Here is a 17,780-nt window from a genome sequence, read left to right as displayed (position 1 = left end):
CAGATGTGTTGTTATTATTATTTATTCTGTTATTTTTTTTTTAGTTCAATCAGTTTTATTAGCATTTTGGTATAGAATATACAAACACAGACCTCATGATCATAATATGTCGCTACAGAATGTAAATACATTTATTTTGATTTAATGACAAGAGTTGTGTAGCCCAATTTTTTTTTTCATAGTTTTCCTGTATTATTCATGGAAAATTTCATTTGGTTTCTTCTTCGTTTGTGCCATTTCCGATGTAATGTCAGGAAGAGTGCTCCCTCTGTCACAAAGAGTGGACACAGTTTCAGAAGAGTGCACTGCTTCCAAAAAGGAAAAAAATTCAGGTGTTTCCCAGTTTCTCTGGGGTACAAACAACTTAACGTGACATTTCAAATAAATGCGCATCCCTATTAAAGACCCCCCTGTTATCAAACTGTGTTAGGGTTTTTTTAATCACGGGCCGCTACGGTAAAAGCACCGACGCTCATAGGCATTCTATGAGTGTCGGAGCTTTTACCGCAGTGGCACGCGATTTTAAAAAAAAACTGTAACGCAGCTTGAGAAAAGGGGGCCAAAGACTTTTCCTTATGCCTTTCAAAGGAGCCTTTTTACCGCACTGAGCCAAACGATTAGCGCTGGGCATGCCTACTCTCCACCCCCAGTGCTAAAAAATTAAAAATATTTTTTTAGCACGTGGAAAGCGTACACTGATCCGGAAACTACCATGGGACACCTGCAGTAGGGTAAAAAGTATTTATTCATTTATTTGGATTTATATCCCGTCCTCACAGGAGAGCTCAGAATGGGATACAAGTGAAGCAGTTAAGACTAGAGGTCTGCATGGGAATGGGGATCGCAGGAATCCCGCGGGTCCCATGGGGGTCCCGCGGGAATCCCCCCCTAACCCATGGGACTCCCACGGGGACCCCCCTCTGGCTCACGGGACTCCCTCGGGGAGCCCCCTCTAGCCAACGGGACTCCCACGGGGATGGAAGGCTTTGGTAAGCAGGGTTCGTCCATATAATATAATGGACACGTCAGCCTTAGTAAAAGAGGGGGTTTATAAGTTAATTACCTGAACAGAAAACAAAAAAAGGGTTCCACCAAAGAGATTCCACAAGGAAAACAGAAGCAAACACAAAAGAAACTGTGGAATTGATGATCCTGTCAAAAGTAATTGCTGCTTTTTATGGGGACGGGCGGGGATGGAGGTAATTCCTTGCGGGGATGGGTGGGGACGGAGAGGATCTTGATGGGGACGGGTGAGGACGGAGAGGATCCTGATGGGGACGGGTGGGGACGAAGAGGATCCTGACATGGAAGAGCGGGGATGGGTGGGATTTCTGTCCCTGTGCAACTCTCTAGTTAAGATCCTCCTCTTCAACTGAATACCACCAACAAGCAGACCTCTCCTCTAACCCCCCCCCCCCCCCCCCCCCCCGTCCTCCCCTATGATCACTTGCTTCACAGCAAGCCTCTCTTAATCTACTGTGACTTCCTTATTCTGCTGTGGTTCTACTTGAGCTTCATCTATATAATTATGATGATCTCAAAATGTTGCAGTAACCCCCACGAATTTCAAGAAATCGCAAATATGGTTTTTCGCCTGTCAAAAGGCAGGAGAGGACATCTGGGGCACCGGCAGGTGCAGAAAATCGCTCACGGTATGCTCCGACCGCATCTTCCTTACACTAAAGTCAAGCTACACCAATCAGGAGCTGCTTTGACACGACACGATAGCGTCAAAGCAGCTCCTGATTAGTATCAGGAAGTGGCAGTCGGAAAATGCCACGAATTACTGAGTCTGCGATATGCGAATTGTGAATTCACGGGGGTTTACTGTATTTTGAATGTCCTTTTGTACCCCATTCTGAGCTCCTGGGAAGATGGGCTAGGAATCGAAGCAAATAAATAAATACATAACAAAGCCTGGTAAAATATAATATGACAAACGCGGCAAGGTGTGACAGCATAATGAGCATTGCACGACAAAACATAGGATGGCAGCTTAGCAAGGCATATATTCAAGCTTAGCATAGCATGATAAACATAATTGAGAATGACACGGGGACAAAATTTTCCCCGTCCCCACGGGAACTCATTTTCCCATCCTGCCCCACGAGTTGTTTTCCTGTCCCTGCCCCATTCCTGCAAGCTCTGTCCTCATCTGCACAAGCCTCAAACATTTTAAAATCCTAAGCAGCAACATTCTAGAGCCCAGATTGTGATGTCATAATGCCTCATTCCACCAATGTCTAAGCTCTGTCCTCATCTGCACAAGCCTCAAACACTTTAGAATCATAAGTAGCAACATTCTAGAGATCAGATTGTGATGTCATAATGCCTCATTCCACTAATGCCTAAGTTCTGTCCTCATCTGCACAAGCCTCAAACTATTTAAAATCCTAAGTAGCAACATTCTAGAGCTGAGATTGTGATGTCATAATGCCTCATTCCACCAATGTCTAAGCTTCGTCCTCATCTGCACAAGCCTCAAACACTTTAAAATCATAAGTAGCAACATTCTAGAGCTCAGATTGTGATGTCATAATGCCTCATTCCACCAATGCCTTAGCTCCGTTCTCATCTGCACATCATAAGTAGCAACATTCTAGAGCTCAGATTGTGTTGTCATAATGCCTCATTCCACCAATGCCTAAGCTCCGTCCTCATCTGCACAAGCCTCAAACACTTTAAAATCATGAGTGGCAACATTCTAGAGCTCAGATTGTGATGTCATAATGCCTCATTCCAGCAATGCCTAAGCTCCGTCCTCATCTGCACAAGCCTCAAACACTTTAGAATCATAAGTAGCAACATTCTAGAGATCAGATTGTGATGTCATAATGCCTCATTCCACTAATGCCTAAGTTCTGTCCTCATCTGCACAAGCCTCAAACTATTTAAAATCCTAAGTAGCAACATTCTAGAGCTGAGATTGTGATGTCATAATGCCTCATTCCACCAATGTCTAAGCTTCGTCCTCATCTGCACAAGCCTCAAACACTTTAAAATCATAAGTAGCAACATTCTAGAGCTCAGATTGTGATGTCATAATGCCTCATTCCACCAATGCCTTAGCTCCGTTCTCATCTGCACATCATAAGTAGCAACATTCTAGAGCTCAGATTGTGTTGTCATAATGCCTCATTCCACCAATGCCTAAGCTCCGTCCTCATCTGCACAAGCCTCAAACACTTTAAAATCATGAGTGGCAACATTCTAGAGCTCAGATTGTGATGTCATAATGCCTCATTCCAGCAATGCCTAAGCTCCGTCCTCATCTGCACAAGCCTCAAACACTTTAAAATCATAAGTAGCAACATTCTAGAGCTCAGATTGTGTTGTCATAATGCCTCATTCCACCAATGCCTAAGCTCCGTCCTTAGCTGCACAAGCCTCAAACACTTTAGAATCATAAGTGTTCAAGACTTGTGCGGTTCAGGCAGAGCTTACAGGAATGGGGCAGGGGCTGGGACATTGACAAAACTCGCAGGGACGGGACAGGGAAATTGAGTTACTGCATGGATGGGGACAAATTTGTCCCCATGTCATTCTCAAAAACATAATATTACAAACATGGCAGACATAGAATTATATATACAACCATAGCAAAGCAAACATAGCATGGCAGACATTGTATTATAGACATGGCCCTTTACCCTAACAATAACCAGACTGGCTCCTGCACCTGTAAAGCCTTCAATTCGAACAGAGTGTGGGCCTCCAGCATCTATTTCTAAGGTCCAGCGCCCCTCAGGAGGATTTTTCACCACAGACATAGATCCCCACGATTCTGACACAGTCTTTTGGACTTCGGCTTCCGTTCCTGGAAAGAAATGACAGTTTCAACAAAAAATATCACATATGAAATGCTTTGCATTTAGGAAGGGACATTGTTTATTATTGTAAAACAAGATGTCTGCCCCATTTGCGACAGTGAGGCACTGGAGTTACACTATATTTTGGGATGGCTTATAGATATACTGGATACCGTCTTGAACTGAAAAGGTATGATGGGATATAAATAAAGCTATTATTATTATATTTTATTTATCTGGATTTATATCCCATCCTAACAAATATAAATAACACTATACAGTACAACCTTGGATTGCAAGTAACTTAGTTTGCAAATGTTTTGCAAGACAAGCAGAACATTTGATTAAATTATAACTTGATATACATGCAATGTCTTGCAATACAAGTACATACAGTATACACGTGTCACATCATCACAGCTGAGCCAATGGCTCTTCTCTCTTGGACGCTGCGGGAGTGCAGTAACTGTTCTAAACGAGCGAGGTCTTGCAATCCGAGTACGTATAGCATTTTGTATTAAAGTTTTTGGGTTGTGGAACGAATCGTCTGAGTTTCCATTATTTCCTATGGGGAAATTCGCTTTGATATACAAGTGCTTTGGATTACAAGCATGCTTCCGGAACGAATTACGCTCGCAAACCAAGGTTTTAATGTACAGTGGTGCCTCACACAACAAACTTAATTCGTTCCAGGAGCAAGTTTGTTATGCGAAAAGTTCGTTATGTGAAACGCGTTTTCCCATAACAATACATGTTAAAAAAAATAATTCGTTCTGCAGCATAAAATATGCTAAGATGACATAAAAAAAGATAAATTTGTCAAAATGGTGAAAATGGTGGTCTTGCTGAGGCCAAACTCTTTGACGAGGTCACACTGTTTTACCCCACATTCACTCCTTCTAATTATTTCCCGTTTCATTTCAACAGAAATCACCTTCCTGCTTTTTTTAGAAGCCATGATATATAAAAAATATTGAGTTTATCTTAAAAGGACGACTGTATACAGTGAGAGAGGGCAGTTAAGCGCAGTGACTAACGACTGCCTGCAGTGCCTGCGCGGAAGGATGCAATACATCGGCAGCTCGGGCGACTTCGTTGTGTGAAACGAAGTTCGTTGTGTGAAACGAAGTTCGTTGTGTGAAGTTCGTTGTGTGAAACGAAGTTCGTTGTGTGAAACGAAGTTCGTTGTGTGAAACGAAGTTCGTTGTGTGAATCAAGACATGAAGTTCGTTGTGTGCAGCGTTCGTTGTGCGAGGCGTTCGTTATGCGAGGCACCACTGTACTTGTAGAAAACCTATTCTGTGAAACTCAACCCCCCAGTAGTAGTATATAAATAATAATAATAACAACAATAGCACCTCTCCCAAGACTCACAAGCCAATGATTACAATGGTTGTTGCAGTTGTCCGGATCTTGCCGTGTCTAACAAGACCCAGACAACTACAACAATCATGATGCCAGCCGCAGAAGCATACATCAACGATTACAATATTGTCATGCTACCCACCATCTCACCCACTAAGGGAAAGGGAACTTGTATACGCCTTTTTGTGGCTTTGGCATTCAAAGTGGTGGGCACTGGAGGATTAAGTGACTTGCCCAGGGTCACAAGGAGCAGCACCGGGATTTGATCTCAGAACCTCTGGGTGCGGAGGCAGCAGCTCTACCAGTGAGCCGCACTAACATAAGTAATATAACAAATGCCTCCTAACATAAGTGAGAGCCCAGAAGAGCTTATGCCACAGTATAGGAACGATATCTGAAAATTCTCAGTCACAAGTTACAGCGAAGCACGCCATTTCCAATCCTGGAATCTCCAGCAACCTCTTACATTCACAGAGAAAGGTAGGGGAGGGTCATTGGGGTGGGCAGACTAGATGGGCCGTGGCCCTTATCTGCCGTCTATTTCTATGTTTCTATGTTTCTATCCAAGCCATGGGCAGAGGCTGGTAAAATACAGCCGATTTTTCATCCAGTTATCCTGTCCTCTGCAACAAGAGTGGGAAAACCTCAGACCACAATGGATTATTAATAATCCTACAGAGAGATAGAATATTGGCAATTTGCTACTATCAGTCCAGAGGGCCATAGATGCAAAGCTGAAGTCCTGGGGTGTAGTGCTCTTACTAAGACCCCACTGTCTTTTACTAACAACTCCCTGAAGGATGTACAACTGGGGAGGGGGATTATTCAACTTTCCTTCCATTTCATATCGATTAATACAAACTCTCTTTCTCCTCTTCCCCCTGCTACTTTCCTCTCATTGCCCTCCCCTTTCCACAACAAGCATGGAGAGGGTACATTCAAAAATGAAGCTCCTAGATTTCAGGGAAATTAATTTTGTGAAGATGGGGGAATACCTGAAAGCGTCAATAGCTGGAAGGGAACATTAAGGGGAAGTAAAAAAGGAGAGAGCGAAACTAAAAGAAGGTATTTTGAGAACAGCAAACCTTTTTTTAGGAACTTAAATAAAAGAAAGAGGAAATGAGACTGATATAGTTCTCAAAAGTGATAGCCGAAAAGGTAGGGAAAAGAAATTAGCTTTAATAAACTACAAAAGTGTGCAGAAAGAGGATGACAGACAACAATTTATGGAAAAGCTATTGGAAGCTGGTAAAGTAGTCAGGAAAGCAAAGATGAACATGGTAAAAAATAATGTAGTAATATGGGGTATGACAGGGAAACATTTTTGTTTAGATAGATATGTTAAAAGACAGAAGGAAGTACAAAAGTGGCATTTTCGGACTCAAGGATGAAGGGAAGAAATATGAAAAAACTGAGGAGGAAAAATCCAAATTTTGTAACAAATATTTCTGCTTTTGTAGTTAAAGGTAAAGAAGCGGTTAGTTAATCTGACCTTAGTGGTGAGTATATTAAAGGAAACACTGATGAAGCAGAGGATAGTGCAGATTCTACAGTAGAATCCAATGGATTGCAGAATACCAAGCATAGGGATCACTCCCTGATATGGTACTTTTTAACATGTTTTGTGAATGGTATTGTGGAAGGGTTGTTGGATAAGTTTTGTTTCTTTGCAAATGATACCAAAATCTGCAAGAGAGTACGGTAGATACCATGGAAGGTGTGGATAATATGAGGAGCGACCTTGTGAAAAGTGGTCTAAATTTTGCAACAAAGATTTTTTTGCTGTAAAATTCAGAGAAGCATTTGGGCTGTGGTATATAATAAAGGGTGAAGTACTCCTGTGTATAAAAACAAAAGGGTAGGACCAGACGGTGAAACAGGTTTAAAAAAAAAAAAAAAGGCAATGGCAACAGAAGGATGCTTGGCTACAAAAAGAAATGGTTAGTAGGATAAAGGAGGTGATTGGATGATTGGGTGATTGGGTGACTTACTGTGTAAGTCTCTGGTGAGACCTCATTTGGAGTACTGTGGAGAATTAATAGGATGGAGCTGATTCTGAGGGTGGCTACTAAAATGGTTAATTTTCTTCATCATAAAGCTCATGGGGACATATTTAAATATTCCATTATTTGTACTTTCATAGGGACATTTAAATTTCTTCATGGTATAAATGCACAGGAGATGATTTCTGACAATTGAAGGGAACCTCTGGAATGAGATAAAAGATGATAAAGATTTTATTGGCATCATCTGGATAATGCCACTCAGGAGTAATCTAAGGAAATACTGTATTTCTTTATAGAAAAGCTGGTGGAAGCTGAATTCAAGAATGCACAAAAGGGAGAAAGAAAATCCAATGTAGTCTGCAGTAAACAACAGCAAGCACGTATCCCTATGTTGATACTAATTGTTTTTCATTTGACACGTGTCACTTTATTTCTAGTTTTTCATTCAGTGATATTCTAGTCATTAAAAATTTTTGCATCCTTTTGCACTATATCACTATATATTTCAATCATTCTTAGAGACACCGGATATTATTTGCACATTTTCACTTTATTTCTCGTTAATATGTCTTTGTATGACACTATCACCTTTGTCATATCACCATTTGCTTGCTTCACCTTTTTATGTTTACACATTATCTTAAGTATTTATGCTTAAATTCATTAGGACCCCTGAGGAAGGCGTGTTATCCGAAACACGGACTGTGTCGGGTCCCTTGGTTGGCTATAAGGTTGTATATGTTACTGCATTTATTAATAAACAATGCCTTCATCTTGTACATTATCTGCAGCTGAATTCAAGAAAACATGGGGCAAGCAAAGAGGACATGAATTGAGGTTTCAGAGGGGTTGATATGGGAGTAATGTCAAGCAGTACTTTTTCATGAAGAGCATGGTAGGTGGTGGAGGCGAAAACAGAAACAGAATTCAAAACTGTGTGGGCATGACGGACCGAGCAGTCACCTCCCATCAGTTCTCCACCACCAGGGCTCCTCTGGTCTTCTTTTCCCTTCCTTCTCCAGGTTCTTCTAGACACACTTCAGTACCAGGCTCTTCTAAAAACACAACCAGGCTCCTCCAAACACACTTCCTTGCTCAATCTAGCCACCCAAAGATTGTTCCAGTCTCCATCAATCCCTCTGGTTGCCACCAGGTCCTCTTCAACCCACCAAGGACTTCTAGGTCTGGCTACCATTACCAGTCTCTTCATTAATCACTACCAGTTCCTCCGCTGGTCACTCATCAGTCACCATTAGTCAGGGTTCTCTAGTTCTGTCTGCTTCTAATACCATTACCAGTCTCTCTGCTGGTTGCCACCATTCCTTTCCAGTCCCTCTGCCTGTCACTCCCTAGTCACTATCAGCCTAGGATCTCTAATTCTTCTGGCTGCTTCCTTTCATCCCTCATCAATCACCATCAGCCAGGATACTACTGGTGCATTGGACTCCATAATCCTTCCATCTCTTTCTAAGGATACTGACCCCTCAGTGTCTGGGGATTCTCCTGGTCATTCAGTCACTCTCTAATCATTCCAAACTCTATTAGTCAAGGTCTAGCTTATTAATAGTTAGGCTTTCACCAGTATTTCTCCCTTGAGGGTTGCCTAAGCTCCAGAAGGAGCTCTACTTTTCCAGGTGCTTTGTTCTGGAACTCTTGTTTTTCAATCCCTTTTTTTACTAAGGGTGAGTAGAAAGCTCCCAGATATCTTTGTGGCATCCATATGCAAATGAGCTCCTTCTTCTGATGCTGAGTCTTCCCTCTGCTGGCCGGTGACAGGCCCTTGTCATAGTGGGATAGCAGTGCTTAGATGGTAACTCCAGTAACTGGGAAATAAGGCCAATTCCAAGCAGACCTCTATGATATTTGCCCCAATTATGGCTAGATACATCTGAATGGACTGGAGTAGGCTTCAACAGCAACTCTACTAGTTGGGGAGTATGTCCAGTGCCAGGCAGACTTCTATAGTCTGTAACCTGATAAAGCTCAAGAATATATATGTTATATTGCAACACATGCTATAAATTTATCTTATTGGGCAGATTGGATGTATCTTTGTCTGCCATCTAGTATGTGAAACTACCATTGAGGGAGCCCAGGAAAATGCCCAAGGTTGTCCTACAGCTGAACCCTCCATTCTACAAACCGAGGTCGAACACTACCCTCTCCACCATGCTCAGCTACTAACTCACCCGTGGGGTCCTCCTCAGCACAGCATCACAGACAGCTACAGGTTGCCTTTCTGGTCAGCCAGCCTCTTCGTCTGCTGCATCCCACTGTGCTGATCCAACTTCCTGTGGGCAGGACGCAGAAGAGAAATGGTTCCGCTGGACAGAGAGGCAGCCTTTAATGCTGTCTCTGATACTATAGCTATGGAGGACTCTGCAGGTAGGTATATGGCTGAGCACCAGGGGGCAGTTCCAGACTCAATGGAAGTGCTATACCTGGGGGAGGGCGCTGGAACTAGGACGGGTGGGTACCATCTTGGTCCTCCTTCCCAGGGTCTACTGAATCGTAGATGTGCCATTGGTTACAATGTTACATGGGAGCAGTGTGTTTTGCTTAGGCGATATATAGATATTTTCAAAGATGTATAGGGGAATATGGAGACACATCTGAAATTGACTAAGGCACAAATTTATACTTACTGTAGATGTTATTTTGATATGACAATGCAAAATGGTGAGAGACATTTTGCCCTGAGGCATCTATTACTGCAACTGTTCTCATTTTAGACTCATAGCATTCCTTATTTTTACAATTCAGAAGCAGGAAATAATTAGTCTGGCACCGGAAACACACCACAAGTCATACCTACCATTAGGGCCTACAACTCGTATGTGTAAAATTATGCCATCGGTGGTCACAATTAGTGTGTTGTACTGTTCTGCGACCTCAAAGGATTCCAAATGATTTCCACTAGAGTTAAAATCTCCCGAGAACAAATGTGTGGAACTGTTAACAGGTCTTGAAAGTATGAAGTCCAGGTAATAAAATACCTTAAAAGAAGAAAGAGATTTTTTATTGATCTCATCCTTTTATTTTTTACGAAAACTTAAGTCTTTAATTGAATAGCAACCTAATAAAGCAAGGTTTATAACTCCATGGGCTGCTTCGGTGGTGTTGCCAGATCTGGTATTTTGGGTGGGCCTAGAGCTAACTTGGGTGGGCACTTCCACACACCCCACCCCATAGATTTATAAAAGGTTTTATTTAACTTTACATTGATCCTTCTCCTTTTCCTCACCTGCCCATCCCCATCCCTCCCCAGTATACCTCAGAGGTACCTGGTAAACTAAACTAAACTAAATCTTGGGTTTATATACCGCATCATCTCCACAATGTGGAGCTCAGCACGGTTTACAGGGGTTGGGATAGAACGGAACTCCAATGGAATTATAGAAATAAGTATAAAGAGAGGTTAGGGCTTAGAATACCAGAGAGGGGGAGAGGTAGCTGCAGTAATTCTTTTATCCCATAGGATAATTCTGTGCTTGTCCCGCAGGGGTCACTCTGCCATTCTCCCCCTCCCCCCCATTGAGGAAATAGGAAGTGACATCAGTAATGGCAGATGTGATGTTGGGAACCCTGCAGGGCCAGCACAGGCCATGAAAATGAATCGCTAAGGCCACCAGATACCTCTGAGGTACACTAAAGAGGAGAGGGGAGGGACGGGGGTTTAGAGAAAGAGAAGGGCAGTTACTGGTCTGCGGACAGGGGAGAGGAAGAGAAGGAAGTGAGGTGCTGCTGCTGGGTGGGCCTGAGCTAAGATTATATGGACCTATGCCCACCCAGGCTACAGATGGGCCTGGGTGGGCATAGGTCCATATAATCTTAGCTCAGGCCCACCCAGCAGCAGCACCTCACTTCCTTCTTTTCCTCTCCCCTGTCCGCAGACCAGTAACTGCCCTTCTGTCATCTGTAGCCATGGCATGGGGCTGTATGTATGTTATAATTGCTTTTGGGTAGCACTTGTTGAAAACTATGACTCATAAAGAGAGGTGACACTTGTTATATAACTTTATATATGAGAGTTCTTCATAAAATCTCAGCACTTCCATATTTTCGGGGGAAATGGTTGGGACAGGAGATGTGGTAAGAGCGTGTGTCATAGAATGTCATGTGACTAGTCAGTCAGGCAAGCCGGCTCACCTGTGGAAAAGTGATGTAATTTGTTTTTGAGATGTTTAATAAGTGGTGTTTAAAAATATAAACGTGCGGAAACTTTTTTGAAAATCAGCCAGGACTTTTTGTGAAGCATACAATTAAATGTTTACTCATTTGGGCAGATTATCTGCAGTTAGTTTATGACCAGATGGCTTTTAAATAGTTTTAAATAGTTTCAAGTTTCAAGTTTTATTACCATTTGATGAATCGCTTATACAAATTTTCTAAGCGATGAAAAACTTAAAAAGCCACTAGTTAATGGTCAAACAAATAATAGGGTACAAAAGACAATGTACATAATAAATATAACAACTAACAATTTTTCTTGCAGTCAGATTAAAGACAGACATGATCATAGAAGGAAAGGGGGGGAAAAGTTACAATTCATTCTATATTGAAAATACATAAAAGGGAAAAAACGAGAAGGAGGGAAAAGAGTTGATTTCTGAAACAAAGTATGGAGAGTCCAAAATAAAAATATTAAGTATTAAAAGCATCTTGAAACAAAAAAGTCTTCAAAAGTTTTTTAAAAGAGGTATGATCTTTTTCATTTCTGATATAATGTGGCAATGAATTCCACAGTTTAGGAGCCATAACAGAAAACACGTCACTTCTTCTTGTGCCCACGATTTTCAGAGAGGGGACAGTTAATAAGTTTAAAGAAGACGACCGAAGGGAGCGAGGGGCATTGTAAGGAATAATCATTCTTGTCATAAATTGCGGTTCGTTGAAGGTTAGAACTTTAAATACCAGAAATAATATCTTAAAGTTAATACGGTGGCTAATAGGAAGCCAGTGTGATTTAATCATTAATGGTGTAACATGATCGTATTTTTTCGCTTTATGGATAAGTTTTATTGCCGTATTTTGGATTATCTGAAGCCGTCTTTTTTCTTTTTGTGTTATGTTGATTAGAAGGGAATTGCAGTAATCGATTTTAGCTATGATCATAGAATGGATTAGTATATTAACAGATTTAGGGTCTAGAAATGTAGAGATTGAACGTATCAGACATAATTTATGGAAACAAGATTTAACTATTTGATTAATGTGATTATGAAATGATAGGTCAACATCAACCACTACTCCTAGAATTTTTAGCGTAGGTACTGACTCTAAAGGAATATTATCGAGGATGAACCTTGGCATTAGGTCTTTTTTCCAGGTGAAGAACATAGTTTTAGATTTTTGAATGTTTAATGCTAATTTATTAGAACTTAGCCAATTTTTTATCAAGTCTAATTTTTTATTGATAGCCGTTATTACTTCATCATTTTCCGGGTCAAAAGGGTGCAGAAGTTGAATATCGTCCGCATATGAGAATGATGTAAAACCTAGTGATTGAGAAATGGTGAGTAGTGGAGAGAGAAAAATGTTAAATAAGAGAGGTGACAGGATAGAACCTTGGGGTATCCCATAGGTAAGTGAGTAAGGTTTAGAATAGGCATCATTAAATCTGACTCTGGAGGAACAGTCGGAAAGAAAAGAAATTAACCAGTTCAGAACTTGACCACCTATACCTAGAGATTCTAGCCGATTCAGTAAAAGATCATGGTCAATGGTATCATTACATTACATTACATTAGTGATTTCTATTCCGCCTGTGCCTTGCGGTTCAAAGTGGATTACAAATTAGAAGAGATCTGGACATTACCGAGAGAATTACGTAACAATGATTACCGAGAGAATTACATAACAGTGATTCATGTACTTTACATGGTATGGTAGAGGATTACAAATTACAAGATATCTGGATTTTTCTGAAAGAATTACATAGCAAAGAATCAAGTGATAACAGGATACAGTGGAGAATATCAGTATATACGGGTTACAGAAGAAAAGTTACCTAACAATGAAGGAAGAAGTTTGTTGGATACTGAAGGTAGATGCTTATTTAGGAATCAGAATATTTTTGGAAGGTATGGTTCAAGGAGTTGACTAATGTGTTATTCACGGGGGGGAGAGCATGTGCGAAAGGGGAGGAGATTAGTTAGTAGGGACGTATTTTTTGAATAGAAATGTTTTGATTTCTTTTCGAAACACTTTGATGTCTGTTTCGAAAAGCTGCAGATAAATCCAGCGAAAAAAGGGCAACGGATTTGTGATGGTCCAAGTAGTAATGGATGTTAGTTACAAGGCCAATCATCGAGTATTCTGTGTTGTTGTGTTTTCGAAAACCGGTTTGATTTGGGTGGAGGGCGTTTGAGGATTCGATAAAATCTGAGAGTTGTTCAAAAACCATTTTTTCAGTTAATTTCGCTAGAAAAGGTAAATTGGAAATTGGGCGGTAATTAGAAGCATCGTCCTGACTGATTTTATGGTTTTTCAGTATTGGAGTAACAATAGCAGTTTTCCAAAAGGTGGGGACAGTTGCAGAAAGTAAACTGTTTTGAATGAGTGAAAGGATGAAAGGTCCGAAGCAAGCAAATAATTTTTTAAAATAAAAGGGGGAATGATTTCTAATCGAGAGCCCTTTAGATTGATTGTTTGAAGATTGCCTTCTATGTCCTTTAAAGATGGTATTTTAAAATTAATACAATTAGCTGTAGGTATGAAATTGGTTGTGTTGTTGTCTATAGGATTGCTTATCTTGTTAACAGCAAAAGTTTGTCAGATAGTGGCGATTTTTTTGCAGAAGTAGTCAGCTAGACCCTGTGCTTTTAGAGTGGAGATTTGATTAGTATTACTGTTTTTAGTCTCTGGGGTAATGGATTTTAGGATAGAGAATAGAGCAGAGGAATTTTTAGCTTTTTGAATTTTATTGGCATAATAGGTTTTTTTTGCCTGAGTGATTTTATTTTTGTAAAGGGAGGCCTTTTCTCTATAGTATAGTAAGTTAGAAGGAGTTTTGGATGATCCAAATTTCTTTTCTAAAAAGCGGAGTTGTGTTTTTAACAAAGAAAGTTCTTCCGAATACCATGGATTACAGAGTTTACGAGGAGAGATGGTTTTAGAAATCATTGGTGCTTTAGTGTTCAAAAGAGTTTCGAGAGAGGAATTCCAAAATTGTAATTGTTCCTCAATAGAATTGAAGTTGGGGATAATAGTAGAAGTGCTGAAAAAAGGTATGATGTCAGAGGTTTCAAGTTTAGAAAAGTCCCTAAATGAGATCTTTTTGAGTTCAGAAGAACGCTTTGGTAATAGTAGTTTGGAGAAATAGAAGTTAAGCGAAATAAAATAATGGTCGGACCAAGGTACGAGAGAGATAAACGGAACTGAATGAGAGATATTTTGAGATTCGGATGTAAGAATCATGTCAAGAGTGTGTTGAGCTGAATGTGTTGGTTCATGAATCAGAGTTTGCAGATCCAACGCTTTGAAAAAATTTAGTGTATCAATAGTGTTTGAGTTAGTAAGATTATCGAAATGAATATTAAAGTCTCCCAAAATTAAAGGATAACTAGAGGCAGAGCAAAAATCAAATATTAAATTCTGAAGAGAAGTTAACTTTGTGTGGTCTATAGGGGGAGGAATATAGAGTAGAAGGAGATCAATTTTATGATTTAGATTAATTTTGGCGTGACGAAATTCAATAACGGCATTATTAACGGGTTGGTTGCGTATCTTAACTAAATTCTTGTGAAAGATAATGGCTAGACCTCCACCTTTACGATTGTGGCGGTGGTTCCAATAATAATCATAATTAGGAGGACAGCAGAAAGAAAGATAAGCTTCCTCACCTTCCGAGAGCCAAGTTTCAGTAATACAGAGAATATGTAGACTTTGATGAAGAATAGCATCTTTTAGAAGGTGGTGCTTGCTTTTGAGAGATCTTGAATTATTATGACCTAGTTTTAGAGTAGTATAGTTAGGAATGAAATTTCTATGGACTGGCACAAAAGTATTTAATATTGGATCACTAGAGGGCAAAGGTGAAGTAGGAATTGTCAAAATTGTATTTGGAAGAGTTCTAGGGGGGTCTGTATGAAGAGGGTCTATGACCCCAATGAACTGGGATATTATTGTGTGTAGGAAGCATAGTGGGGTCTGAATTAATAACAGTATATCGGAAATGAAAAATCAATGTTAAGATATAAAATATAAGGTAGGCTAAGCCTATGGATTTGTGGCTTAATAAGGCTAAAAAACGACAAACAGGTTTTGCTGTAGGGGCGCCCTTGGGTAGCGGCATGCGCCGCAGAGAGTCCAACTAAATAGGACATGCGCTGACCTGATTGGGGGAGGAGTCCGGGGACTAGCAAGCAAGTAAGACTAAAATAAAGTAAAACAATAAGTCAAGGTAGAACAGTTAAAACAATAAAAACAATTTAAAACTAAAGGCTACAATGAGGTGCTGGTAGGTGCGATTGTTTTCTTTTTTCTTTTTATTCATTTGTTACAAATTATATATACAACAAACTCAGAAAAATCCACAAGTATCATCATGAGGATTTACAAACAGGAAAATAAAACCATTCTGTGATCTAGCCCACATTATCTGGCCGACAGTACCTTCCTTATAGCAACATAAATTTAGTAAAGGAAAATGTGATTGTAATTTTATTTTAAATTCTGAATTCATCAATTTATATACTGCAAGCCGACATGCTTGGAGGAGAGATGATGGGGGAGGTTTGGGGGGGGGGATGGTTGTTGACCGTGTATGTTTATTTCATGTTAACCCCCACGCGGGCCAAAAACTACCGCCTGCTCAAGAGGAGGCTAGCGCAGCCGGCGGTTTAGCACGCGGTATTACGCGGCTTGATAAAAGGAGCCCTAAATGTCAAAAATTCTTGTGTGTTGTATATTATGACTATTAATAATAAAAAGACTTGACAGAAAGCATGCTAAAATGTACAGCACATTATAGCTTTAGGTGATTAATTCAAAGCACCAGCTGCATTTTGGATGTCCATAAACCAGCATTCAAGCATGTATCACGGATAGACCTCTAAGTTCCAATTTTACAAAGCCAAGCTATGGGCATCTAAAACCGATGAACGTCCAGATAGCAAGGGATCATAGTATGGGCATGATTTGAATAGGAGTAGGGTGATCTAAGCAATAGACATCTATGCCCAGATTCTATAAGTTAGGCAACTAGAAAGTTCGCCCTAGTCAATCTAGGTGCCTAACTTACCCCCTTTTTACTAAACCGCAATAGTGGTTATTAGCACAAGAAGCTGCGCTGAATACTCTGCACTGCTCTCAACGCTCATAGGAACATAGGCCAATGTGACGCCGACTTTTATAAAAAGTTCCAGACGAGATCTGGGAAATAATAGACTGGTGAGTCTGATGTCGGTATCGGGCAAAATGGTAGAGACTATTATAAAGAACCAAATGACAGACATATATGTAAGCAGGGATTAATGAGAGAATGTCAACATGGTTTTAGGCGGTTGCGGCAGTGGAACAGCATTTTTTTTAACTAGACATCAGAGTATTTTTTTAGAAGTGCTAAAGAAACTTCAGACATGATATGTCAAGTGTGCTGAACTTAGGGATGACTATGTGGAATAACTTGTACATTTCATGGCTCCACGTCATTCCCGTCTTGGTTGGGCTGAGAACTTTTCAGCTGCCCCTCGTGATGTCACAATGCCTCATTCCACCAATGCCTAAGAGCCAACCCCATCGGTGATGTCACAATGGCTTGGTTTCCCTATACCTGTTCCCATTTACTAGATGCATTTGCCTCACTGAAACAAAAAATGTCAAGGAAAGTGCGGAACAAGTTGTAAGTTTCATGGCTCCATGTCATTCCCTTCTTGGTTGGGCTGAGAACCTTTCAGCACCCCCTCGTAATTGATGTTAATTTCACATAATTGGACAGAAGGCCCCTAATTTGGTAGGTGCCTATCACTTTCAGGTAGGCAGCTAGTCCAAGGTACCTAACAAAAAAGTAGGCATGGTTAGTGACCAGATCAAGGGTGTGTTTTACATGTAGGCACCTGTTTTGGACTTAGGCGCTGGTAGTTAGGCCGAGAAAACCCTGGCACAGGGGTAGGCAATTCCGGTCCTCGAGAGCTGGAGCCAGGTCAGGTTTTCAGGATATCCACAATAAATATGCCTGAGATAGATTTGCATCTCAAGGAAGCAGTGCATGCAAATCCATCTCGTACATATTCATTGTGGATATCCTGAAAACCTGACCTGGCTCCGGCTCTCGAGGACCGGAATTGCCTACCTCTGCCTTGGCATAAATGTGGTGCATCTAAGGTTAGGATGCCTAAAACCACTTTAGGTGCCACTAGGTGTGATTCTATAAAGTACATCTATCTTTTATAGCAGGGGTAGGGAACTCCGGTCCTCGAGAGCCGTATTCCAGTCGGGTTTTCAGGATTTCCCCAATGAATATGCATGAGATCTATTTGCTTGCACTGCTTTCAATACATATTCATTGGGGAAATCCTGAAAACCCGACTAGAATACAGCTCTCGAGGACCGGAGTTCCCTACCCCTGTTTTATAGTATCACATCTAGCTGTCTTACT

At 40.8% G+C, this 17,780-nt stretch overlaps 1 protein-coding gene across 1 annotated transcript in view; it reads right to left on the bottom strand.

Moving 5' to 3' along the window:
- LOC117345504 (uromodulin-like) overlaps nt 1–17,780 on the bottom strand; it is a 52,853-nt gene that overhangs the window by 24,025 nt on the left and 11,048 nt on the right. The window contains exons 4-5 of the mRNA XM_033914256.1: nt 9,996–10,176; nt 3,680–3,817 (exon numbers count right to left, since the gene is read on the bottom strand). Coding sequence (XP_033770147.1) covers nt 3,680–3,817; nt 9,996–10,176 — 319 coding nt within the window. The remainder of the gene's footprint in view (nt 1–3,679; nt 3,818–9,995; nt 10,177–17,780) is intronic.

Source organism: Geotrypetes seraphini, chromosome 11, assembly GCF_902459505.1.
Source record: "Geotrypetes seraphini chromosome 11, aGeoSer1.1, whole genome shotgun sequence".
Classification (NCBI taxonomy): Eukaryota; Metazoa; Chordata; class Amphibia; order Gymnophiona; family Dermophiidae; genus Geotrypetes; species Geotrypetes seraphini.
The sequence above is the reverse complement of the archived record's forward strand: the minus strand, read 5'-3'. Positions and strand labels throughout refer to the sequence as shown.